This window comes from Felis catus, chromosome D3, assembly GCF_018350175.1.
Source record: "Felis catus isolate Fca126 chromosome D3, F.catus_Fca126_mat1.0, whole genome shotgun sequence".
NCBI classification, from domain to species: Eukaryota; Metazoa; Chordata; class Mammalia; order Carnivora; family Felidae; genus Felis; species Felis catus.
The window spans coordinates 81088892-81116752 of NC_058379.1; the positions used below are offsets into that span (position 1 = coordinate 81088892).

Here is a 27861-nt window from a genome sequence, read left to right on the forward strand (position 1 = left end):
TCTGTTAGAAATAATATTATTGTGTATATTTCTGTCCATTAATAATTGACTTTATCTGTAATTCTTTCTTTTTTTGTTTTGAGAGAGAGAGTGAAAGCAGGAGCAGGGGAGAGGGGCAGAAGGAGAGAGGGAGAGAGAGAGAGAGAGAGAGAGAGAGAGAGAGAGAACCGTGAGCAGGCACCACACTCAGTGCCGAGCTCAACTTGGAGCTCGATCCCATGACCCTGGGATCATGACCTGAGCTGAAATCAAGAGTTGGGCCCTCAACTAACTGAGCCTCAGGCGCCCCTGTAATTATTTCCTGAGAAAATTTTCTAAAGGCTGTATCATTGGGCCAAAGGAGATGGACATTAAAAGTATTAAAAAGAGAACATCCTGAGCCCCGCGTAGGTAAAGGGAAGTTTTACTCTCTGACTTTACATCTAAAAGGAACATTGGGACAACAGGTCCAACCTTTGCCTCTTTTTCACACTGCAGGAGCCTGAGGTCCAGAGAAGCTAAGTTTCTCGCTGATGACTAATACTTACTGAGCCATGAGTGTGGCTCAGAATCGACTCTAAGATGAATTGACTTCTCTTTCCCACACTGTCACCTTCTTTTCCTCTACATCCATCAACCAAATGCAAGTGATTTGATATTGAATTTTCTGCTTGGATATACCTTGACGCTCAGGATTAAGGATTATGTCACTTATACTATTTCCCTTCACTTTTTTCAGTGTTAGGTTTTTCGTTTTTTGTTTTTTTCCTGTAAGTTTGCATCTTAGTAGAAATTTCATGTGAGCGATGTTCCATTACAGGCCATCATTTAATATAAAATTCCTTCTAGACAGAATTTTAGGCTTCTCAAATGCCAGAGATCGGTAAGTTGAGCCCGAAAGCCTGTTAAAGCTGTTGGACTCTTGAAATGGACATAGTTTGGGTGAAGGATGATACATCTGGGGTTTCGAACACATGGTTTTGTATCTCGGTCAGAAACTCTAAGGTAAAGTTGCCTTAACCCTCCTGATTCAGTTTCTCCACATGTGAAAAGGAGGTGGCGGTCCTCAGTGAGTAGCTGGGGGCCTTATTGTGCGATTCCGTGAGTAGTTGGAAACGAGCACGCTTCTCTGTATTCCCCTGCTGTACGCGAGAACTCGCGAGAACTGTCGTGCCCATCGGTGGGAATCCTACCCACCAGCGGTGAAAAAGCACAACAAACACAAGAAAACACTGATGATTTGGGAGCATACTCAAGAATTTGTGGCTGAAATTTGTCTTCTTGGAAGAGAAGAAAGAGGGAGAGACAGACAGACAGAGTAATTTTAAGCATGCTATAACAAAGCTCCTTTGAGAAGCTCCTGGGAGTGGCGGGGTGTGGTAAGCCAGCCCTCAGCCAGAATGCTGAGTCATCAAGTTAATAATGTTCGCAGGGTTTCAGCCTATAGGTAAGAAAAGGCACACCAACCTACCAGTCTCCTAGGTTATTAAATATTTGGGCCGATGATTGCTTTCGTTGAACTAGAGAAAATTATGTTTGATAAAATTGTATGATGACTGAATGGATAATTCATTCTTTAAGCTGTGTTTCTTCTCCCCCCTTGCAAATATGTACCCTTCAATGGACAGCAAATAACATGGTTTTTGTGGCAAATGAAAGAGAAAGGGGAGAAAAGTGTCGATTATTTGGGGGAATTAGAAAGCAAATGGCGCTTCTTACAAACCGGTGTGTCATTTTCCACTAAATATCTTCAATGGAGTATTTATTTCCGACAGAATTACGGTCGGGCTTCCTCGGGCATTGCTAAATTCCTGTCACTGGAAGCATTTCCTTAATAAAAAAATTTTTTTTTAATGTTTATTTATTTTTGAGAGACAGAGAGACAGAGCATGAATGAGGGAGGGGCAGAGAGGGAGACGAGGACACAGAAACCGAAGCAGGCTCCAGGCTCCGAGCTGTCAGCACAGAGCACGATGCGGGGCTCGAACCCACGAGCCGTGCGATCATGACCTGAGCCCAAGTCGAAGGCTTAACCAACCGAGCCACCCAGGTGCCCCTCACTGGAAGCATTTCTGTTCAGGTTTGACAAGCACTGAGCAAGAGTATTACAGAGGGAATTCAAATACCAGAAGGGGGAATGGACAAAGCTCTCTGATTCAAGTGCACGTCTCTTAAAATCTTTGGGTCACAGTGGCAAGCAGGCAGCAGCTGCTCAATAAGTTATTGTAGAGACTAGGGTGTGAATATTCTGCACCAGGCTTTTGGCCATTATGATTATCCCCTGAGCCCGTGCCTGCCTGAGGAATAGACAAAGTGGTAAAATAATATCCACCGTAGTTAGGAGGCACACGCGTATGCCGACGCTTCATGTGTTTTCTGTCTTCACGAATATGTGTGTCTCATTTCACAGATGAGGACACTGAGGCTAAAGAGGTTAAGCGCTTGGACTAGGATATCTCAAGCATCGAATGGTACAGTAGGTTTCTAAACGTATGACTCTGCCCCTAAACCCACATCTCCCCACTCCAGCTGGGGATGTAAGTTTTGAGAGGCAGCCTGCCCACATCACCCTCTCAGGACCTTCTTGCCTCCACTTGCTCCTGAGATTCTCCTTTCAGAGTTCAACTCATTTGGTTTATGACTTTGATCCTGGTTAATAATAACCAGGCGTCGGGGGAAGGGAAGCGATCAGTCAATCTTAGTTTGGCAAAATGAGGCGCTCTCATTCATTTAGACCGGCATTTGTCGACTGCGTGCACGCTGTCTCTCAAGCCCATACCGAGCTGGTGTTACAAAAATGAATGGGGCTTGGTCTTTCATCCGTAGGATTCTCCGTCTTTATCGTTACCGTCTTGTGGTCAGATAGAAAAGACTGTACAATATATAGATGGTAAGGGGAGCAGAGCAGAAAAATGAATGGCTTAGTTTCAGGGACTTTCCTGAGAACAGATTTGGTAGGAAGCGTGTAGGTCCCACTGAATGAAGGAGCCGCAGGATGGCAGGAACTCTGGAACCTGCAAAGAGCAGGCTCCACAGAGAGCAAAGCTGTGTATCTTAATCATTGGGAACTTCATCAAGCGCTTTCTCCTATCAGTTTGGGATTACGTATTTTGCTGAGCATGCTTCATTTAATTTCTAGGCCCTCTTCCTTTGTGATCGCCATCCTGTTTAATAGGGAGTACCTGTTTCGCACCTAGCAGAAAGAGCTGCCCCAGTTTACGTGGAAAGGTGGGGGTTAGGGAGCTTTTCGGGCACCACCCTATTTGAGAAGTCTGAATCATTACGACCGTCACATATTCCTTCTATTTCATATCATATTTCACCTTCCGGTCCCACGTGGCCTATCAGGGTTGCCCTGATGAATGTATGTACATATTTAGCCCAAGGCAGGATCCACCGAAGCCCTTCCTGCCCGAGCATGTCGGAGGCCTTTGGAGGCTGTGCAGACAACAGCAACTTCAACCTGAATCATTTTTTTTTCCAGTCATGGACCTGCTGCCAAGAGGCATGAGTAAGAGCCGGGAGCGCAGGCTGGGAGTGGTCACAGAGGGAGTGGTGCCTGCTCAGGGGAGCCAGCCCTGCCTCTGCCCCACAGAGGGTTGCTCCTACATCAAGGTCCTTGGGAGGCTCTCGTGTTCCTTTTCCCTTGCTGTGAGTTTTCCAGGATAACTGTGACTCCAGGTGAGCAAAGCGCGGTAGCAGGGCGATTTTTCAGGGAGATTCTTGAAACACAATAATTATTTGAGCTGTTTCAAGATGGTGGAGTCGGTCGCCATGATGGTTACTGTCAAGGATAGGCTGTGGGCTGTAGTGTTGCCACATGGGCGGCACTTTGAGCTCTGGGTTCTTTGGGAACCAGGATGCCAGGTAGGGAGCAAAATCACATCCAACTGTGAAGGCGTAACCTGGCTGGGGGTTCGGGTGGTGGTGGGGGGCGGACAGCGCAACAGTGATTGCCGGAGGAGAAAGTATTCCTGAGGACATCTGCAGCCGTGCCTGGGAATTCAGAATGGATTTTGTGACACTAATTTCAGGAAGGGCCAGGTGCTGAAAACCGGAGAGACTGCAAAGGCGTTTGAGAGTCTGGCCCACCTTTCCGGTTGGGTGAGAGTTCAGTTTGGGAACCACTCTTCTTTTTGGCAATTTAAAGCAACCAGTCACTATTCACTTTACTAGCAACCACATTCTTCCGGGCAGAGACTATTCTCCTTCCCTGTTTATGGGTTTCAGGGCAGTTGAAACAATTTACATATTTCAAATATATGTTCTTTTTTTTTTTAATGTTTCTTTATTTTTGAGAGGGAGAGAGAGAGAGAGCATGTGCGTGTGAGAGCAGGGGAGGGGCAGAGAGAGGGAGGGACAGAGAGAATCCTAAGTAGTCTCCATGGAGCCTGACACGGGGCTCAAACCCACGACCACGAGATCATGACCTGAGCCGAAATCAAGAGTCGGGCGTTTCACTGACTGAGCCGCCCAGGCGCCCCTCCAGTGTGTGTTCTTTCAAATGGGCTGGTTCATGGTTTCTTCCTGATAGACACTATGGTTTTTGTGGTTTATTTAAGTGTATCATACTAAAGATCAATTTAACAAGCCAGGCTGTTCAGTTGGCTAGTAATCAGATTATACACGGATTTGCGGAGCTGAGGGGTTTAGCCAGACTACAGCTCGGCCCTTTGCTTGTGGATGAGGAGTGGAGGTTCACAGAGGCGAAGCACTGTCCGCAGTCACACGACTTCTAAGTGGGGAGATGAAGGAGATTGCAGGCCTTCAAACTCATAGCTTGTAGACTTTTCCACGACTCCACAGGTACCCTTAACTTTTTCACCCCAACGTCACCAAAGAGGTTTCGAATAGAATCAGGTGTGTCCCAAATCTCAGTCCTCACCAGTCTGTGCAAGTTGGATGGGTTCCTTGACGGGTGGAGAGATGGCAGCCGGCCTGAAGAAAGGCATTCTCCAGATGACTCAGCCGGTTTATTTCTTCGCTTCCTAATGCTTTCAATTCTGTCCCTTCGATCCCTCTGCTTGACTTTGAAAGTATGCAGTCAGAGCAATTTTGGTCATTCTGGTGTGGCAAGCCTGACTCTAGTGTTAAGCAGCAGTGGGAAGGCTCAGGGGTCAAGATCAGGCTTCCAAACAGAGTATCTGAGCACAGCAGCACCCCTGCCACCGGCAATCAAGCCATTGGCCTCATTACTAATAGCTGCGTTATCCTTTCCTGCTAACGAAGCACTTTTCACACGCATCTACTCATTTCATGACTTTGTTTAATCCTCATGATAACTCTTTCACGCTGCAGAAGCTGCAAGAACTCCTATTTTCTTAATCCGGCTCTGACTTTTTTTTCTCGGGAGTGCAGACAGCAGAGACTGGGGTTTTAGGCATTCTCCACTGTAGTTACTATTATTAGAGACAAGGTTTCTCGACACATTGCCTAGGGACTGGCTATACCGAATACTTAGAGGTTTTTTATTCACCACATTTTTTCTTCATCTGTAAACTGAGGCTAAATGATTTCCACAATAACCTGACACAGTGAAAAGTTAGTTGGTAAGGAATGAAAAAGCTTATGTACATAGCTGTGTGTGTGTGTGTGTGTGTGTGTGTGTGCACATGCATTTGTGCATAGAAGAATGGGTCTGTTGGTAGAGTGAACTTATCTGGTTCAAATACAGCATGTTTGAGAGGGAAAGGGGCACTCTTGCTAATGTTAGGACAACACAGATAAACCAGGACTGTCCCAGGCAAAACGGGACATATGGTCGACCTGTCCATAAGGTCTTTATCTCAGCCAGATGGTCTACAGATGAAAAGTTTGAGGACCATTGGCTTAGATGCATTAAAAACTTTAAGAATCTTGGGGTGCCTGGGTGGCTCGGTCGGCTATTAAGTGTCTGACTTGGGCTCAGGTTGTGATCTCACGGGTTGTGGGTTCAAACCGGTGTCGGTCTCTGTGCCAACAGCTCAGATCCCCAGAGCCTGCTTCAGATTCTGTCTCCAGCGTCTTTGCCCCTCCCCCGCTCATGCTCTGTCTCTCTGTCTCTCTCAAAAATGAATAAACATTAACAAAAATTTAAAAAAAGAACCTTTAGGAATCTTTATGCAGGGGCCAGTGACCAGCTCTAGGTCTAGAGAATTGAGCTCAGTGACCCAGCTTACATCCTAGTACATGTGCCTACTCTCATTTGGGAGTCACCTGCACTCTCTGAATTGGGTCTGTTTTCTCCGGCACACACTTTTGCATGACTATCTCCTACTTATCCTTTAGGACCCGTCTTTGGTGGGACTTACTTGGATGGAATGGATTCTGAGGAGACCTCACTGAGATGTTTCTTTTTAAAAAAAAATTTTTTTTTTAACGTTTATTTGTTTTTGAGACACAGGGAGACAGAGCATGAACAAGGGAGGGTCAGAGAGAGGGAGACACAGAATCTGAAGCAGGCTCCAGGCTCTGAGCTGTCAGCACAGAGACCAACGCGGGGCTCGAACTCACGGACCGCGAGATCGTGACCTGAGCCGAAGTCGGCCGCTTAACCGACGGAGCCATCCAGGCGCCCCTCACTGAGATTTTTCTATGAGTGAACTGCCTCTCCCGAAGTACTTGTGCCCCCCAACAAGTAACTTGTGCCCCCGTCCAAACACTAATCTCACTATCACACGTGTGAGGCCACACGACAGCTCCTCAGAGGCAGGAACCAAGTGTGTGTTCCCTGTGGTTCCTTAATGTCTAGCTCAGTGCCTGACACAAATTAGGTGCTCAGGCCATACTTATTAAATGAGAGCAATGTCAAATTAATAGCTTGCGATGTAAATAGCAGAGAGAGAACAAGAACTTCTTCAAAAATGGGAAACAAAGTTTTGTGTTGATTTAAAAAAATACGCAAAGTCTCTCGGTATCTCTAAAGGGGTAATTCAGGATGTGTAGAATTTTTGGAGCTCCGAAGACACGCGAGAGAACACATACCAGCCAAGACACGATTATGATGAGGTGTGGTCGGGAGTACCCGGCTGGCAGCTGGTGGAAATGAAAGTCTGGTTTTGCCACTTTCACCTCCCTGTGTGGGTGGCCTGGGACAATCACTTCATCTCTGCCCACTTCACTTTCCTCACTGGGACATGAACAGGAGGAGCCGGACTAGATCCATTCCAAGATCTGGCTGCACTTTCAAGGTTTAGGATTTTAGGACATAACGCAAACAGCAGGCGACTTCGCAATGCGTTCTTACAAGTTTTTGTTTGTTGCGTCTGTACTTGTGACTTACGTTTCCATCTCACTTTTCTCTGGTTGAAATAAAAGTGCCTTTGAAACATTTAAGTGACTAAAACATGTAGCGTTTCCTACGTTGGAGCTGTAATGGAAATTCTCTCTTTTTGTTAGAATTGTCAGAGGGTTTTCATGAAAAGGACAGAAGTTCTCTCTGTGACCAAGTGAAAAGTAAAACAAATAAAAAAAAACCTGCAGTGATTTTTCGCACTCTGAACACAGGTCATTAGGCATGTACAATTATGATGGAGGACTTGCTAACCTCTACCCTTGGACCCATAATTTGTATAGCATTAGCTGCACAAAATGGCCCGTGTAGGACCGGATGCATTTTCCTGGGCTTGTATTGCTACGTTGCTGGGATTTGTTTGCATGCTTTGTCTTGCAGCACCTTGAGGTGGCGATGGGCTGTGGCCAAAGTCATCCCTTGGAACCACCTCAGACCAGACCGGCTTTAAGTGTTTTTAGGTCTGCTGGTATTAATCACCAAGCAGGTGGTGAGGTCTGCCATGCGATATCTGGTGGGTTACTTGGTTGGTGATTGCTTGCCTCTACACAGATTTCCGTGTGCACCCATTTTCTGCTTCCTTCGTCAGGTATCCAACAATATTGTTATCTCTAGGACCTCAGATACTAAGGCCGTATGACCTTCCCTGACTCGTGGGAGAATTATCTGAGAAAGGAGCCAGTCAGCACACAGATAAGAAGGCACACCTGTTTGGACGCCTACACTGAGGACTTTCATGCAAAGGAACAGACTCTTGAAAGGGAGGGTCTGCCCCTGTCGGGAAAGCATCAGCCGATAGACGTGTACTGATTTACATTTTCCATCAGGGACTGGAAATCCAAGCCTTGAATTGCAACACAGCGTTAACTGGATTGTGTAATCAGCTGTCCTAAAAACCACCATTATCTTGTATCGCATGGAACCATTTAGACTAAATTTACCCTCAGATGCTTTAAAGGATGAATGAAGAGTGCTTCGCTTGAACAATGTGGTAAAATGAACATTTCCTTACCCTTTGATCCGCTTCTAGGTGTTTGCAGTCAAAATTCCCTGAGCGGATTACTCCGAGGCCTTGAATACACAGAGGAAATCAAACTTTAAAAGTAAAGTTTGTATCAATTATGCAAAATTATTCTAATTTCTCTTCTTGAAGGGTAGGAAGTACATGCTGGGAAGGACTACTGATGTTTGTTCAAGCAGAGTTGGTATGTTTTCATCTTATTATTGATGTGATCAGGCCTCAAGTTGTAAAAGCTTCGAGAAGTTTGCAGTGGCTTGGGTTTTAGGCCTCTCTCTTTGGTGAAGAAATAGCTCATTTAGGCATCTTTATTTGATGGAGAAATGACTCATGTTGAATTTTAGTTGTTGATGAACTCAGCCCCATCCGTGTTAAATTTGCTGTTGGAGAAAGCCAGACTTCAAGTCCTGAAAGTCTGTTACAGGGATCCCCCAAACCTTTTGTGAAGTTTCTTTTAATTTCTTCGTGGTGGACGTACTGGTCAAAACACCCTGTGTGCTTCCATTTCTGTCTCATGGCCTTCCGTACCCTTGATGTTGGGCGGCTTTGCCTGGGAGTGCACAGTCATCCCGAGCAGATCCCGCCCCAGAGAGAGGAGAAGGTCTCGGGCCCCAAAGAAATGTAAGATTTAAGGTTACCTTGTGGTAGGTTTTCAGAACAACGACCTAAGTTCACTTAGCTGTTCTTATTGGGGGCATAAAACAAAGGAGGAAGAAGTCATTGGAGATGAACAGCGAGCATGAACGGGTCAACAAAACATTCTTTTTGGTAATGCATTTGCTTTTATAGACTCTGAGATACATTATAACCTTCTCGAATCCATCTTGCACACAAGCCACACGTCCCATAAAAGGTGGATTCCTGTCCTGGGCTCAGGCAGGGGCTGAAGAGTCTATGCAGCCCAGTTCTGTTCAAGAAAGTGTTATGCCCTGACTCCTTCAGTTAGGTGCCTTCAGGCTTGGTCAGTAATGCCTGGATTGAACAGAAAGGTCGACCTTTTCTTAGAATAACAGTTCTCAAACTTTTCAATTCCAAGATGTCTTTGAACTCTTAAAAATTACCAAGGATCCCAAAGAGTCGTTTTTCTTTTCTTTTCCTTTCTTTATTTTTCTTTTTTTTTTTTTGATGTCAATTATATCTATTGGTATTGACCAAATCAGAAATTAAAACTGGAGAAATTTTAAAATATTTACTCATTTATTGAAGATACCAATCACGTGACCCTTACATATTAACACGAATAACCTATTTCTATGAAAAACCACTGTTTTCTAAAGGAAAAGAGGTGCAGAAAGAAAAGTAACACTGTCTCTTCATTTCCTCGAATCTCTTTAATATTTGGTTTAATAGAAGACACATAATGCAGGCTCTGGAAACTCTGCTGCATATTTGTGACAGATTGACAATGGAAAGACAAACAATGTCTAAAAACTTTTATGACGTTAAAAAAATCTCCGTGCCCCTCGAGGGGCTCGACCTAGACTCTGAGATCAAGAGTTGCATTCCCCACCGACGGAGCCAGCCAGGTGCCCCTGAAAGTGGTTTTGACCTCACGGACCCACCGAAAGGGTCTCAGGGACTTAGAGAATCTACATGAGAATAAGAGTCCTCAGACAGGACTAGGTGCCCACTTGCTGTTGTCTCCAATTCCCTGGGCCCCGTATTTTTAGCTGAACCCACCTTCTCTCTCTTTTCATTAACTCCTATATGATTTGTCACACCGCTCGCACGGCACGGGCAGCCGCACATTCCCCTTACTTGTCTACGTATCTGCCCCCAGAGATGGCAGGCTCAGAAGAGGAGGGACTCAGTTGATCCTTCTAATACTTTGTGTAGTGTCTTCCACACTGTAGGTGTGTACTAACAACAAAAACATTAACAGCTGTATTTATTAACTATTGCTGTGTTCTAGGTGGCCTACTAAGGCATGACTGACTGTATGAGTCTCCTTGAGCTGTTATGACAAAGTACCACCAATTGCGTGGCTTAAACCAATAGAAATTTATTCTCCCACCGTCTGGAGGGGCCTGAAATCAAGGTACCTGCAGGGTCCTACTCTCTCTGCAAGCCGTAAGGGAGAGTCTGTTCCATGTTTTTCTCTTAGGCTCTGGTGTTGCCAGTGATCTTTGGTGTTCCTTGGCTTGTAGAAGCGCCAGTTCACTCTCTACCTCTGTTGTCGTGTGGCCTTCCCTATGGGTGCGTTCATACCATCTTCCCTTTGTGCACGTCTGTCTCAGTGTCTTTTCTCCTGTTTTTACAAGGACCTTGGTCATATTGGATTAGGGCCACCCTCACGACCTCAACATATCCTTTAGGGAGACGCTATTCAACCCGTAACACTTACTAAATATTAAATTGAACCATACAAAACTGCTCTGATTTTTTGATTTATTTTTGAGAGAGGGAGAGAGAGAGCCAGTGGATGAGGGGAGGAGAGAGAGGGGGACAGAGGATCTAAAGTAGGTTCGGTGCTGGCCGCAGAGATCCCAACGCGGGGCTCGAACTCACAAACTGTGAGATCGTGACCTGAGCCAGAGTTGGAGGCTCAACCGACTGAACCACACAGGCGCCCTTAAGACCAACTGATTTTGATCAGTGGCATCAGCTGTTCCGTCCACCTGCTGAGGAAGAGGTGTGCAGGCTCCTGAGGATGGCCTTTGTGGCCGAGTAGGCCTGAATCTGGAGATTCTGGGCAGAGCTGGACACGCAGAGGATCCCATATGCTGGACTGTTCAGACCTTAGGACATTTTGCCAGAAGTTTCTTCACCATTGGCTTTTCAGATTGCATTTACTGAAAGTTCCTTCGTCTCTTCTACCCAAGACCGTTACTTTGTTTGAATAGAATCCCGTTGCATTGGCAGAATGCCGTTGAGAACACCTCAGAGACGCTTTAGAAATAACCTCATCCTTGTCCTTTGCTGCAGGCCCACAATGGACGCTCTACAACTGGCAAATTCGGCTTTTGCAGTTGACCTGTTCAAACAACTGTGTGAAAAGGAGCCAGCGGGCAATGTCCTCTTCTCTCCGATCTGTCTCTCCACCTCTCTGTCACTTGCTCAAGTAGGCACCAAAGGTGACACAGCAAATGAGATTGGACAGGTAAGCTCCATACCTTGTTTCTGCTTTCGGTGGGAACAGACTTACCAGAACACAGAGGCGGTGCCTCGGGAAAATGAATGGGGGCTCTTGGAGAAAATTCCTCAGGATTGAGAAGTATGCCATTTCTCGCATCGTCTTAATCTATCTTTAAGTGTGTCATTAATCTCTCCTGCGACCCACATTTACAAGTACCATGTTGTGATGGACAACCTGGGGACCTGCTTGCTAGGCAATCACAATATTTACACTAACGAGTAGCCTTTGGGGAGTCTCTCTGATACTTTGTGAAAATCAGTCAAGATGGTGTTTGTTAAATGTGCCACTGCAGATACCCCGTCCAGTGCGTGTTTATTTATGGCATCATGCTTTACTTTAAGATGCAGGCTCAACTTCATTCTACTCTGTGATGTATTCTACCCTATAATGTGTCCATATTAGATAAATCGATCTGTGCTTATGTTGGTATAGAAATAACTTAAAAATTTTTCTGCCTTTGAGTAACAGGGATAAAGAAGCAGATGCGTTGTGCTTACTTATGTTCCAGAATACTCCCTGGGGCTTGAGTATCCTATTTAAGAAGAATGCAATGAACTGATGTCGACCCTCCCCCACATATGCATATAGTTATATGTATATGTGTGTGTATTTTACTTTTTTTTTTGTTGTTTGAGTTTCTTTTTGGCTATGGCTGACCATCTAGCTTTGTAAAATTCTTAGACCTCCAAATGGAGTGACCTTCTCTATCTTGCTATGTTTCATATTTGCTCACTTACCTTTATTTTAGGTTATCGTTCTTTTCAACTGTGATATAACTGACATACAACATATTCGTTCTAGATGGACCATATAATGATTTGATATCTGCACATATTGGAAATGATCGCCACGATAAGTCTAGTTGACATCTCTCACTCTACATTGTTACAAATTCTTTTTTTTTCTTGTAGGAGAACTTTTGAGATCTACTCCCTCAACAACTTTCAAGTATATAATACAGTGTTATTAACTACAGTCCTCATGCTGTACATTACATTCCCATGGATTATTTATTTTATGCCTGGAAGTTTTGTCCCCTTTTGGATCGTAGGTGGATGTGCTCCTAATTCCATTCCGTTATCTTCTTAGGTTGATGGTTTTATGTTCAGTAGAATCTTCTTTTCCATCAACGCACAAACATTTCAAAAATAGGGACCTCTTCTTATATCCATAAATCCTTACTAAGTAAGACCCACAAAGTATTATTTTGGTCAGGATGAACAATTTACACTTGAAATTGAGTGAGGCTTGGAAAAGAAACTTCAGTTGTGGAGAAAAGCTGTCTCTCTCTTCTCCGTCCTTGGTTCCTCACCCCCCACCCCTCCATTCCTACCCCCTTTTACCTTCCTCGTCTCCCACTAGAGAAGGGATGGTAAAGAGACCTTCCTGGTGGTGGGTCTGTTCTCAGTAATAATAATAAAGCTCTTTTCAGTACCTACAATGGTTCCCCCAGTAATGGTGACCTGGGTTCTTTAATTTTTTGGTCTTTTTACCTGTCATTAGGCAGGAGAGCTACGTACTGCCTTGGATCAGACATCTAACCCTGCAGTACTGAGGCTTTGTGAGTCACAGGCACAATGTGCCCATTTAGTGACATTACCTAGGGTGTGGTGTCAGGGCAGTTATTATGACTTAAGAGTCAGGAGAGAATCACCTTATGCAGACATCGTTTTGGGGCACCATGAAACACAAGAGCTACTGGGCTATCGGTTGGAATGAAAGAAAAGTTAGGAACAAAATAGAAGGGGACTTCTTCCAGAAGATAGCATCGTGGTTTTAAGTAGCTTAGAATATAACTGTAAGAATAACTACTAACTGACTAGGGAAACAAAGGCAAGAGACACGTAGCTTAAATTAAATTTCCTTACAGCTTGCAGCCCACTGACACCTGAAACCTCCAGAGTGTGACCTTCCTCAGGGACTCGTGGCTGCCTCAATGTTATTATGTCATTAAAAACTAAAAGTAACTTTATCTTAATGGCACCTAAGCCCCACAAGGTCCTGAAAGCCTTGCTTCAAAATCCTTAGACTTACTTTATCTCTATTCTCCTTCCCACCACAAACTTAAAAGTATACAATCAGTCCTTCACAACCCCAGTGCAGCTCTTTCCGCCCACAGGTCCTGTCCCTGTGCTATATTAAAATTACCTTTTTGCACCAAAAATGTCTCAAGAATTCTTAGCCGTTTGCTCATGAACCCCAGTTCCTAATTTCATCATTAAGGTTTCTTTTCTTTTCTTTTAAAATTATATTTATTTATTTATTTATTTATTTATTTATTTATTTATTAAAAAAAATTTTTTTAATGTTTATTCATTTTTGAGAGACAGAGAGAGACAGTGCATGAGCGGGGAAGGGGCAGAGAGAGAGGGAGACGCAGAATCCCAAGCAGGCTCCAGGCTCTGAGCTGCCAGCACAGAGCCCGACGCGGGGCTCGAACTCATGAACTGTGAGATCATGGCCTGAGCCGAAGTCCGGCACTCAACCGATTGAGCCGCCCAGGCACCCCTTTTAAATTATTTTTAAATGTTTATTTATTTTGAGAGACAGAGTACAAGTGGGGAGGGAGAGAGAGACAGGGAGACAGTGAATCCACAGTAGGCTCCAGGTTCCGAGCTGTTACCACAGAGCCGGAGGTGGGGCTCGAACTCATGAACCATGGATCGTGACCTGAGCCGAAGTCAGAAGGTTAACCGACTGAGCCACCCAGGCGCCCCTCATCGTTAAGGTTTCGATATGATGTTTTAGATGGTTTCCATATAATGTCTGCAATGATCATAGCAACGCCGAAAAGTAGGTATTCTCAGTCCATTTTACAGAGGGGAAAGGGAAGCTCTGAAGGGCTGGGCAAGATTACGTTTCTGGCAGGTACAGGCTGGGATTCCAAGGCAAGGGTGTCTGACTGTAGCCCACCCAGGGCAGCCACCACTTCTGCTGACTCTACCACCAGTGATGCAGCAGTTCACAGTTAGAGCGACTTGTTGGAGCAACTGATGGGGTCACATAGACCTTGCTAGAGACCCTCTATCCCCGAATCTGACATCTGCCTAGTGATAGTCTCTCTTGGTGTTAATCTCTCTTTGCTTGCGTCTAAACTAGATAGAAGGGGGCGCGTGGGTGTCTCGGTTGCTTGAGTGTCTGACTCTTGATTTCGGCTCAGGTCACCATCTTGCCGTTTGCAGTTTCGAACCCCATGTAGGACTCTGCACTGACAGCGCTGAATCCCTGCTTGGGATCCTCTCTCCCCCTCTCTCTCTGCCCCTCCCCAACTTGTGCGCACACGCGCGTGCGCTTTCTCTCTCTCTCTCTCTTTCAAAAATAAATAAATAAATAAATAAATACATAAATACGTAAATATCAAAAAAGTAATAAATAAATTGGATAGAAATTATACCCCAGCTTCACTCTTTCCCATGTTTAGAAAGGTCTTGGTCTGAGCCTCAGAGGCATCATTTTGAACAAAGGGCAAAATCCCCCCGATAGTTGAGTAAAGAGAAGAGTATCATTATGGCAGTATTTCTCAGCTGGGGACGGTTCCTCTCCCTCTCATCCCAGGGACATCTGGCAAGGCCCGCAGACATTTTTGGTGTCACAAATGGAGGAAGGAGTGCTACTGGCAGTTAGTCTGCTGCTAAGCATCCTACAGTACCCAGGACTGCACCCCCACACACCCCAAGAATTATCCAGCCCCAGATGTCAATGACACTCAGGTTGAGAAGCCTTGCTTTATGAGGACAGTTGAGCAGGAAGATACTGCTCCCCCGAGGCGGCTGACCATGGTCTTGTATCCATTGCAGTGGGAAGAGACAAAGCTTGGTGGATGATGGATTGTTTTCTCTTCACAGGTCCTTCATTTTGGAAACATCAAAGATGTACCCTTTGGATTTCAAACAGTGACATCGGATGTAAACAAACTTAGTTCCTTTTACTCCCTGAAACTGATCAAACGACTCTACGTAGACAAATCTCTGAATCCTTCTACAGTAAGTGGGTTAAAGCAATTCGCACGCTTCGACTCTTTACCAGGAGTGGCATTTTCACGTGGTTACACCCACCACTTTGTTTTCAGCAAAATCCACTTCTAAGATGCTCATTTATGACTTGAAGCTTATTAAAATAAATCAGTCCTGGTGGGGAGTGTGGGGTCTCTTGATCAGATGGGGGCGCCAAGTGTGGTGTGGTCCAATCTGATGGAGGCTGGCAGGAGGGTAGGGGGGCTCGGGGGGTGGGGACGGCCCTGAGGCAGAACAAAGAAGATAGAAGTTTATTGATACACTGCCAGGAGGGGCAGACAGGACAGCCAGGGAGAGACTGTCTGCCCTGAGAAAGTAGTGGGGGGCTTAGTTAAGGGGGGAGGTGAGGGGGTAAGGGAATGTATGGAATTCTCCTTTTTTAAGATCTGTGACCATTGGGTCAGCTAGGGTTCTCCTTAAACAGCAGGGCAAATGACCTGGATGAACATTTTGAGTTCTCTAAAGTTCTCCGCCTCATCTGTTTCTGCATACAATATTCTCTTGATGTTTCCCAAATCAATGAGAAAAATAACAACTGTATGAATTAATAGTTCTCATCCGTCACAAATTGGTTTTGTTTGCTTTACTCGGCTGGTCGCGTGAGTATCTGTACCAGGTAGCTCTAGGTATTTAATTTTAGCTGTTTCTTGAAGGAATCATATAAAGTATACTGTAGTATCCTTAAATTTGATCCCAGAGTATATCAATATTTTTCAAGTCTGTATTTGAAACACGTAGCCAGCATTCTAGACTACCACATAGACGTTCTTTCTCTACTTTAACAATAAAGAATTGATTCAGTTTGTGGTTGCCTGTTCAAAACTGCAAGCTCTCCAAATCTAAAAGGTAGACTGTCGGTTAAATAGCTTACCATAGTTTTACTAACTGCTACTGTAGCTGTCTTTCTGGTTGAGATCTTTTGAGGACATCCATCACTAGATTATTGTTGTGACTTTATTCTTAAAAAATTTTTTTTTAATGTTTATTCATTTTTTTGAGAGGGAGAGAGAGAGAGACAGAGCACGAGTCAGGGAGGGGCAGAGAGAGAGGGAGACACAGAATCTGAAGCAGGCTCCAGGCTCTGAGCTGAGCTGTCAGCCCAGAGCCTGACTTGGGGCTCAAACTCATGAACCATGAGATCACGAGCTGAGCTGAAGTCGATGCTTGACCCACTGAGCCACCCAGGTGCCCCATGTTGTAACTTTATTCTTATTGCTTGAAGACATATATACACAGCCTTCTTTTCTGCTAACAATCACCCAGAGAATTAAAAAAAAAAAAATACTGAGATGTGAGCTGGGGTCCGAGCATGGAAAGTTTTTTGGAAGCTCCCCACGTGGTCCTTACGAAGATGCTGAATACATTTTGGGCCAGCAGTGAGGACAGTGGAGGTGTCTTTATCTTGGTGAGGCTCTGATGTTTTGGGGTGGCCCCAGTTCTCTCAGTCAAGGGCAACACGCAGTCCCAAGGTTGGGTTGTAGTTCACAGATGCAAAGTGGCTCAGGCTGTCGCTGCTCTGAAGAAATTCAAGGGCCCCCTGTGCTTAGGATGTTTAATCAGCTATGTGTCATTTGGTGGAACTTCTGTTCAACATTTTGAATTATTTCAACAAAACTTGAGTTTGGAGTTGAAAGAGATTTTTTTCAAAGCCGGTTTAAAGAAATTTTTGAAGTTTAAAGAAATTTTTTCCATCCCTCTGTTGGGTGTACATCACTTGCAAATGCACCAAGAATAGAACAAAGGAGCGCGTGGCCTGAGGGGGGCTGCCTGCCTCAGAACTACCCGGATGTTTGTGAAAAGTGCTAATTCCTGGCCTCAGATCACTCAATGGGGATGGGTCTTGGGGGTTGGCATTTTTAACAATAGAACCCCTGCCGCGTTCACTACGGAGCCGTGTTTCAAACTTAAATGTGAGAAGAGTCCCCCGGGAATCTTGTTAAAATGCACATTCTGGTTCAGTAGGTCTGGGGTGGGGCCTAAGAGCCTGCATTTCTTTTTTTTTTTTTTTTTTTTTTTTTTTTACCGTTTATTTATTTTTGAGAGAGAGACAGAGCGGGGGAGAGGGGCAGAGAGAGAGGGAGACACAGAATCTGAAGCAGCCTCCAGGCTCTGATCTGTCAGCACGGAGTCCCATGCGGGGTTCAAACCCTGGAACCTTGAGATCATGACCTGAACCAAAGTCAAATGTTTAATCGACTGAGCCACGCAGGCGCCCCAAGAATTTGCATTTCTATTAAGATCCCAGGTGATGCTGTGGCTCTTGGTCCTAGAGCTCCACTTTCAGTAGCAAGAAATCTTTAGAGTTGGTATGAATGTCAGTGAGTAAGAGTTTTCTGCTCACAGAGTTCTCTTTTCTGTACATTTCTTCTGTTCTAAGATATCTATCTATATCTATATCTATATCTATATCTATATCTATATCTATATCTATATGATATACCCTTTAATGTTTCTAAGTTGGAATTCATATTATAACTCTTGTGTAGCGTAATGTTTCTTTCTTTCCTCCAAAGCTGCTACTACACCGAGAGAGGCATTTAATAATAGCTATTGTCTTAGAATTGAAGAACTGAAACACTTTATACGAAGGGCATTTCATTGATTTCCACACGAAGCCTCCATTTATAGTATTTACAGATGCTGAGAGGGTATTCACCCACCTGGACATTTTACAAACCCCAATTTAGTTGGAATCGTGGAAGGGCACGATGGTTTGACTGCAGAGTTCAGGTATTTTGTGATTTTATGAGCTGGACGTTTTTCAGGAGTTCATCAGCTCTACAAAGAGACCCTACGCGAAGGAAATGGAAACCGTTGACTTCAAAGAGAAATTGGAAGAGACGAAAAGTCAGATCAACCAGTCCATCAAGGACCTCACCGACGGCAAGTATCTTTTACTTACTTGGACACCGCCTTCTCTTGACTCTTCCTGCTAAGCAGAGGACTGAACATCTGGAGGCTTCCTTGGATGCTTTCAGTAGACAGGCTAAATTCTTGCCCTTGAAATGCCAGACATGTCAACCACGTGACTCCTGGGCTCCTGGGCTCCTGGGTGTCGACACCCTCGTCATCTAAGGCTTGGCAGGAATTCCTGGTGCTTCAGTTCCGGTCCACTTTGCTGTGCTCCCCAGGGAGCTGCTGGCTGGTCCTCCTGGAGCCCCAGCCCTGCCTCCAACAGAGGGTGGCTTTGGGCCACTCACTGGCCAGTTTCTCGATGCGGAGACGAAGGGCTTGGGCTTTAACTTAATCCCTGCGGCCACCTTCGGCTCAAAAATTCTGCGAATTTTTTGAAGGAAAAAAGGACAAAAGCTCCTAGGCAATCAAACACACGTCCAGAAAAAACAAAACAAAGCGAACTGAGGAGGAAACTTGTCCTCAGACCCACCACTCCCAGTGCTGGTCTGCCCTCTGCTAGCCTCAGGGTCTCTTCCGCAGTATCTGCCTGGTCCTGCCCCTGACTCAGTGCTCTCCTCCTGCACCGACCCTCCCCGCCCCACCCCACCTCCATGGTGTGTCGTCCTCCCTGGATAGGAATTGGAGCTGGGATGAGTCTGAGTGCCGGTCAGTGTCCATGTGTCCCTTCCTGGGGACATGTTTGTGTTGTACAGAGTGGACTTGTTGGGACACAGCACTTAAATGTGACGGACTGACTGTGCAGATGAACCTTTCAGGTCCCACCTGCGTTGCCGGGAAGGTCACACTTCTTAGCAAGGGAGACACGCTTCCCGTAGGAATGGCCAGAGGGGTCCTGTCGTGCCGCTGACTCAGGAATGACAGGTTCCACGCTGTAACTGCAGAGTGAGGCCATGGAGAGAACGTGGTCTCAGAGTCATGGAAGACCCAGGTTCAAATCCAGACACTGCCACTTTGCACTGAGTTACTTGGCTAGAGATCTTCAGTTTACTGAACTGTAAAATGGGGCATATGTTACTTGGTTAATTTTTACACGGTTGTTGTGAGAATCAGGTTAGACAATATAGGTTAAAGAATAATATAAGATAGCGAAGGTAATATATGGTAGCCATAGCTATGCGTGGACACACGTGCATATTCATACATATATATGTCCTTGAAATGACCTTTTCATTGCCTTCATATGTAAAGAAAAAACAGGTATAAGTAACACCAGGCTGCGCACAATTTAAAGATTTATAAGCAAAAGCAGCTCCGTTTAAATCGCTGTGTAATTGTTTTGCTTCTAGAATTGCCATATAATTGTATTTTGCTCTCCAAGGGCCTTTAAAAGACCTTCACAAATTTAAGGTTTTTATGGGAGAAGGTAGCTTAGTAAAAGTCCTCTGAGTTTAGAATCAGAAATTCGAGGTTTCAGTTGAAATGACCACCTGCTGGCTCCCCTTCTTCTCTGGTCTTTAAGTTCCTTCTTTGACATGATTACGGATTCAGCACATCGTGTGATGTTGGCGGGACTGAAAATGCGGGGCTCCTTATTAAAAAAGGTATTACGCATTTTAAGGTGGTGACAGGGGATCATGAAGCCAGTACAGGGCCCTGCACACACACCGCCACAGGCCCACGAAGCGGGTCCTGAGCGGAGACGTGGCAATCCGAGGGATTAGGTCAGTGAGAATCCCTTGCAAAACATGTCAGTACTGTTCAAATGTGAGGACTTTGCTCTATCAAGGCATTATCACCACCGAACTGTTGTGGCTGTTGGGAGCTTGCTCTCTGCGGTAATTACAGTGCCGACCTTGACACAAACAGGTGTCTGCAGCAATGTAATCTTTGGGTGGGGGAGGGGAGGGTGCCAAGTGTTTGGCCAAGAGCGCAGCTTGGTTCTGTGCGGATCTGCTTTCCAGCTGCGGGCACGAGGAGGGCTGCTTGGCCTTTCCGAGTCCCAGGTTCCTCAAGTCTAAAATGCGGCGGACGATCCTGGCCTTACAGGATCGTTGTGAGGGAATACGCGTGAAAAGGCTAAAATTACACTCGTGCATTTTCGTCCCAGAGCACAGGCTTTGCAGTCCAAAAGACTCATTAGGATCCCGAATCCCTCCTTGCTCATGTGTCATCTTGGGCAAGTGACTTCTTAACAGCAAGTCCTCATCTGTAAAATGGGGAGAAATACACGATATCACGCATAGGAAATCTCTAGCACACTGCCCCACACAAGGCATTCAAAAGGGGTAGCTCGTGTTTTTCTTCTTCCTGTTCTTCCTGTTCTTCTCCCTCCCTTCCCCTCTGCTTTCTGCCCGCCCCACCCCTGCCGCCAGATCTCTTCGGTAAGTCTTCTCGCAACAGGATGAAAGGAGAGAAAGGAACCCTTGTGAGGCATTCCGGGCCATCGGTCGAACCTTGTGTGGGTGGCTCCAGCCGTGACAAATACCCAGGGAGCGGATGCGGTGTGGATCCCAGATGTGGTGTTGAAGAATAACCCTGTGCAATCTGTGGTTTCCTACAATTGTTTGCAGGCCGCTTTGAGAACATTTTGTCTGACAGCAGTGTCAGTGAGCAGACCCAAATCCTGGTGGTTAATGCTGCCTACTTCGTTGGAAAGTGGATGAAGAAATTTCCTGAATCCGAAACCAGAGAATGCCCTTTCAGAATCAACAAGGTACGTAAGGCCGCGTGTCAAAGGCTCCCAAGTACAGATCTGAAAAATTATGGAAAATTGAGGCATAGGAGGTAGTGTGCCTTTCCTGAGACCAATGGTTGGGAGGGGAGGGGTGGGCAAAGAACCATAATCCCCTCTTATAATAGTGAGCACGCCCCCACTGCACCCAGAGGTGTAGTTTTTATATTTAAGAAAGTGTTCATGGGCGGAAGGGAGGGGGAGTGCGGGGGACTCCTTTACTGTCATTAAATCATAAAGCTGGGAGGTGTCAGATCCTGGAGACTCAGACTCTAGAAGAGAGTCACTCAAGATTTGAAATGTCACTGATTTTTCAGCGTGGCTTCTAACCAAGCAGGAAAACACTGCTCCAGGCTGCGTGGGGATACGCCCTCCTTTTGAATGCGGACTTTTCCTTTGTTTCCGTTGCATTACTTTTGTCAGCCTCTGAACTTTTTCAAAGGTCTGACTAAATAAACCTTTTCTCCTGTCCCATGGTGTCTTCTTTAAGGGTAGACTAAATTGAGGAAGTTATATTATGAAAGGTGTAAATAGTGCCTGTTCGGACAAGGTGAACACACACACATGTTTTTTGGAAGAGTGTATTTAGCCCTGTGTTCAGAAGATATGTCTCTCGATTTATATTCTAGAAAACGGAATTATTGTATCCATCTTCGGTGCTGATAAATGAAATAGATGACTATATTTGGTGGCCACAACTATATGCAAATTCAGATGACTAGCCGTCTAACTTGATGGAGGGTTTTAGACAAATCTAGAGCGTCTTTAAGAGAAATAAATGGAAGCATTAGCAGTAAATTTCAAAAGTAGTGTGCTTTTCTATCCTAATTCTATTTCTGGTTGTACCTAGAATGGAAGTCTTTAATTATTTATTGACCAAATATTTAGTGAGCAACTGCTACGTGATGGGATATATCAAGATAATAAGACATGGTTTCTGCTTTGACTGTAGTCTAGTTAGGGTGAGGGGTGTGTGTGTGTGGGAAACAGTCACATAAACATTTCTAACCTTGTGACAAGCATTGAAATAGAGGTATTACAAAAAGTAAAATAAGTATAGTCTAGCTCTGCTGAGAGGTGTTGGGGGAAATTCAGTTTACTGTTTGAAGATCCCAGATATAAGTTTTACTGAAATACTATCTCCCAGGCCTGATATGAAGCTTAAAATCTCCCCTAACAGAGATCCAGCTAACAGGCAAATATCCTGAGGGAGGTAGAGATCGAAATAATAAGCTACAGTAATTTACTGTCAGTCTCTTACTCTTTAGTATGAACTAATTTTCCTTCAGAAAATCAGTCATGTCAGTAGCAGAGGCACAGTCAGATATCAAGGGGGACAGAGAGAAGGAAGGGCCTGGGATGCTGCGCAGAGAGAAAAGCCTGGGCACCAAGACCCTTTTGGAGGCGTGTGGAATGCATTGGAACTAGAAGCGACTTAAGAGATAATTTGTTTACTTAATATTCTCATTTAAGAAATTATGAAATATTTTAAACATGTAGAGTATTCTAGAAAATAATAAAACAAACTCCGATGTACTCAACAGTCAGCTTTGTCAATCTTTATATTTTGCTGTATTTATTTTAGATCTTTAAATTTTTTTTTTAACGTTTATTTATTATTGAGAGACACGGAGACCCAGAGCGTGAGCAGGGGTGGGACAGAGAAAGAGGGAGGCACAGAATCCAAAGCAGGCTCCAGGCTCCAAGCTGTCAGCACAGAGCCCCACATGGGGCTCGAACTCATAAACTGAGAGATCGTGACCTGAGCCGAAGTCGAAGTCGGACGCTTAACGGACTAAGCCACCCAGGCGCCTCTATTTCAGATCTTTTAAAGAAAAAAAAATACAGCAAGGATACAGGGATACAGGGAAGGGTAGCCCCTCCTTCCCTGTCTCAAGGTTCCTCCCCAGAGGTAACGACCATTCTGAAATGTCCAATTCCCTCCTGCTACTGACAAGGAAACTGAGGTCCAAGGAGTGAAGTGATTCCCTTAAGATCACACCATCTGTTTATGTCACATTTGAGACCGAAACCCCAGGTTCTTATCTCGAATCCAGACTTCTTCACAGCTCAGATCAGAGTAGGCGGCCGTACAGGGAGAGGGGGATTAAAAACAAAGGAGAACAGAGGACCAAACAAATGTGATTTGTGTCTTGCTGTGTGCTGAGTGTTCCCTCATATGTATTCGACCAGCAAACGCTGCCTAAGTAGCTATGTGGTTTGCCCTCGAATTTATTTCCACTCCACCAGGAATAAAGAGCTGGCAATTATGAGCATCTATAAAGACTAAGTCAAAGTCTGCCTCTGTTTTCAGTCTTACTCTCTTATTTTCAATGTTTTGTATAAGCAAGTGCCGTATTACGTATAGTTCCCGAAATACATTGGAATGATAAGGCATGTGAATGGCTTTTCAAAGGAAGTCATTGATCTTCCGGGGATAGTCTGTGATGGTCTGGGTCCAGTACAGTTGGGATCCCAGCGGAGGGATGATTACACCACGATGGTCTGAAACTATAACAAGAACAAATGTGCGTGTGTGCGTGTGCGTGCGGGTGTGTGTATTTATGCTTGTGTGAACTGAAAAGCAAGTGATCCGAATTTCTTCTCCTCTTACAGACAGACACCAAACCGGTGCAGATGATGAATATGGACGCCACGTTCTGTATGGGCAACATTGATGGTATTAATTGTAAGATCATAGAGCTTCCCTTTCAAAACAAACACCTCAGCCTGCTTATTCTGCTCCCCAAGGATGTGGAGGATGAGTCCACGGGCCTGGAGAAGGTGAGGAGGGAGGGGGGTGTTCAACACAAAGGTGCCACCTGCTGTGACAAGGAGCCGTGTGGAGGGCACTGTGCGTGGCTGTGACGCTGCCCTGCCTTACACATCACTTGCTCAGTCGTCTCCAAGGGTTTCGTGGTCCTTTCTGGGCCTTTGTCTTTGACATGAAAACGGCCAGCATGTATTTGGCACTCGTGACCAGCCAGGAGCTGTGAGGTCCCCATGTACGCCTTCTCCTCGACTTCTTGGGACAGGCCTATCTATTTATTAGAAGCTGTCACGGTGCTCTTGTTGACTGAGGGACCTGAGGCACAGCAGGGGAGGTGACAAGTCTGTGGTCACCTAACTCATCGGTGGCACGTAGAATCAGAATTGGAGCCCGGGAAGTTGGAATCTGTGTTCTCAATCTAGCCCCGAGTGCCTATTATTAGCATCTTGCGTTAGTGTGGTACATCTGTTACAACCGATGAACCAGTTGTCCACACATTATTCATAAAGTCTGCAGCCTGCTTTAGGGTTCACTTTGTGTTGTACCTTCTACGGGTCCGGAAAAGCTCTTTTAATGCGTACACACAGAGGAGATTTTATTATGCTTCATCCTTTATGGAGGTTATTAGAGGCACGAGGTGTAGATAACAGTAGAGGTTCATCTCCTTGTGAAGGATGCTTTTGCTCCCCCTCTGCTCTGGCAGCCCCATCCAGCCACCCAGGGCCACCTGCTCCCCCCTCGGCCCCGTGTTCTCAGCTCCCTAGCTCCCCTCCACCAGGGCCTCGGCCCTTGGCCAGGGAGAAGGACAGGCTCGTTGAGGACCCCAGAGGTGACCTGCTTCATTTCCAGTCATGCCTCGGTTACGCCCTGGCTTTCCAGGGAGTGGTCTCAGTCCATGTCCGTCCTACTTGCTGCTTTAATGGTCATTACGCTTTATCCATCACTGGCCTTTGTTACTCTTTTTCCTTAATGTTTGTTTGTTTGTTTGTTTGTTTATTTATTTATTTATCTAGAGCTCGAGCAGGGGAGGGGCAGAGAGAGAGGGAGACAGAGAATCCCAAGCCCTGATGTGGGGCTGAAACCCATGATCAAACCATGAGATCGTGACCCGAGCCAAAACCAAGAGTCGGACGCTTAATGGACTGAGCCACCCAGGCGTCCCTGGCCTTCATTATTCTTTTATTCACATTCACTGCGCTTTTTCTTTTTCACTCCACTCCATGCCCTATCTCCTCTTCTCTCGCTGTTGTTATTCAGCTGTTTTGCACTTTGCCACTTACGTGAAAGACCCTCATACCATTTTTTTTTCTTTTTTTTTTTTTATAAATTTTTTTTTTCAACATTTTTATTTATTTTTGGGACAGAGAGAGACAGAGCATGAACGGGGGAGGGGCAGAGAGAGAGGGAGACACAGAATCGGAAACAGGCTCCAGGCTCTGAGCCATCAGCCCAGAGCCTGACGTGGGGCTCGAACTCATGGACCGCGAGATCGTGACCTGGCTGAAGTCGGACGCTTAACCGACTGCGCCACCCAGGCGCCCCATTTTTTTTTCTGATTAAAGTACAGAATGGGAAATACCGAACTTTTGAGTCTCAGAGAAATTCAAGAACACGCTTTGTGTTCTTCTCCAGGGGCCACCATAATAAGTACCACAAACTGAGTAGCTTAAACAAGAATTTATTCTCTCACAGTTCCAGAGGCTAGAAATCTGAGCTCAGGTGTTGGTTCCTGCTGAGGGTTGTGAAGGAGACTCTGTTCTATGCCTCCCCACTTAGCTTCTGGAGATTGGCCGCCAATCTTTGGTGTTCCTTGGCTTAACATGTGTCACTTCAATCTCTGCCTCTGTCTTCATGTGGCTTCCTCCCTGTATGCGTGTGTATCTGTGTCCAAAATTTTCCTTTTTATAAGGACACTGGTCATATTAAGTTAGGGCCCATCCTAATGACTTCATCTTAAGTAATGACACCTACAAGGATTCTGTTTCCCCGTAAGGTCACCTTCTAAGGCACCGTGGGTTAAGACTTCAATATAAAAATTTAGTTTTTTGCGGGGAGGGGGCACAATTTGACCCATAACACATATATAATGGAGGAAGGGAAAAAACTTTTTTTTCCCCCTTCTGACTAGTCTTTTTGAATTATGAATGAATATTCTTCCCTCTCTTCATTCTCAGATAATAAATGGGCAAGAGAATATACCTTTTGGCTGAAAAATTCTAGTTACTTATGGCAATCTTTCGGTTCTAATAATGTGCCATAAATAAAAACAGTAGTCATTGAAAACCAGATTATCATAGATGAACAAGAGAATCCAACGGTACCTTCCCCCACTAAACACACAACAAACAGACTTGTGACCAGTCTGTGACCTTGCCATGTTACTGATTTTTATGAGTTTCGTGTGAATAACTTCAGTGCAAGATTGTCCCATGATAATACGGTCAAGGTACTATCATTCTCAGTTGTATTCTTGTTTCTTCTCCAGCCAGTGAGGGGTTGGGAGGGCAAGGAGCAATTTCAGATTTGCTCAGCGAAGAATTTTGTGACTCAACCATTCCATGTGTCATGGCATAGCTCTCATTTTTAAAATAACCAACTGAAATGGATGCATTCATCACCCCCGGTCTTCGAGAATGGCCATAGACAGCTTAACAAAGAGTAACTCATTTTACAAAGAGTAACTTTAGAGTTGATTTGAGTTACTTTTGATGCCAGGCCAAGTACCCGAATATTCTGGATTTCCTAGAGGAGAAATTAAAACCAGCATTCAGGCAATAGTATGTATAAAAGCCCTCCTAGTTTTATGTTTATGTTACTCTTATTTATGCAACATCATCGGCCACACATCCATTTCTACTCTATAACTTGAAAGAAATAGCCTGAGACATTTCAGGGCAAGGGGACTGTGGTCGGAGCATGGCGGGGAGGAGAGCAGTGCTGGGTGGCTGGGTGCATCTTTGATACGGGAAACCAGTCCCACACCCAGACCGCAGGGTTGATTCCATTTTCGGTGGTCCGAGGGCACTGCTTCAGCACTGGACTCACGATGGCACTTTCTGTTGCCAATCAAGCTGGATCTTTCACATCTGGGAATAAAAAAAATAATTTCCTTTCCTTTTGGTCCTTCAGGTTGAACAACAACTCAACTCAGAGACGCTCTTGCAGTGGACTAATCCCAGCACCATGGCCAATGCCAAAGTCAAACTCTCCATTCCAAAATTTAAGGTGGAAAAGATTGTTGATCCCAAAGCTAGTCTGGAAAATCTAGGGCTGAAAAATATCTTTAATGAGAATACATCCGATTTCTCTGGAATGTCAGAGACCAAGGGAGTGGCCCTCTCCAATGTTGTTCACAGAGTGTGCTTAGAAATAACTGAAGATGGTGGGGATTCCATGGAGGTGCCAGGGTCACGAATCCTGCAACACAAGGATGAATTCAATGCCGACCACCCATTTATTTACATCGTCAGGCACAACAAAACGCGAAACATCATTTTCTTTGGCAAGTTCTGTTCCCCTTAAGTGGCAAAAGCCCAGGTTAAGTCCCACCTGACTTTTCTGTAAACTCTGCATCCAAAGAAACACTTTCTAAATACAATAAATTGTTAATATTGCTGGATCTGGAAGCTGCTGGTACTTGACCTGTGTAGCCCTCGTATCAATAGACCCTTCTTTTCCAATTCTTCGTTTTGTTCTCCCTTCACCTCCTCCCCATAAGACACAATGCTTTTAATGAAAAGGGGTTACTCTGGAGGAAATATATGTATTCATTATGTGTCAGCTTATCTCAGGTTGTTGGCAGGAATACAGTCTTTCACAAAGAAAATCCCCGGAAGGGGGATCTGGAGGATTTTAGAGCTTTACCTTCCTTCATTCACTGGGATCAGAATTCTGGGAACACCAGAATGTTCCAGACATTCTTACTTCCCCGAAAGACTAAAGAAACTGGTACACGGGATCCACAAAACTTTCTTAGCCCCGCTGGAACTTGGGCACACGTTCAGGCTACTGTCGGTCCACAGCTCCTTATGCTAAACGGTGGTACCGGTGTTTTCCTCAAACTCTGACTTTTTGGGATTTTAGAAAGC

At 45.1% G+C, this 27861-nt stretch overlaps 1 protein-coding gene across 2 annotated transcripts; it reads left to right on the forward strand.

The window, feature by feature from the left end:
* Positions 1-3502: 3502 nt before the first annotated feature.
* Positions 3503-27392, forward strand: SERPINB5 (serpin family B member 5). Of its 2 annotated transcripts, XM_003995237.5 has the most exons (7): positions 3503-3660; positions 11193-11367; positions 15249-15386; positions 18182-18299; positions 20843-20985; positions 23620-23787; positions 26903-27392. In XM_003995237.5, exons 2-7 carry the CDS (start codon positions 11200-11202, stop codon positions 27293-27295), a joined length of 1128 nt encoding a protein of 375 aa, XP_003995286.1. In that variant the 5' UTR covers positions 3503-3660; positions 11193-11199; the 3' UTR covers positions 27296-27392. The 2 variants fall into 2 exon arrangements, with proteins under 2 accessions (XP_003995286.1, XP_044897009.1); XM_045041074.1 differs by lacking the exons at positions 3503-3660; positions 11193-11367 and adding an exon at positions 13053-13165.
* Positions 27393-27861: the final 469 nt, after the last annotated feature.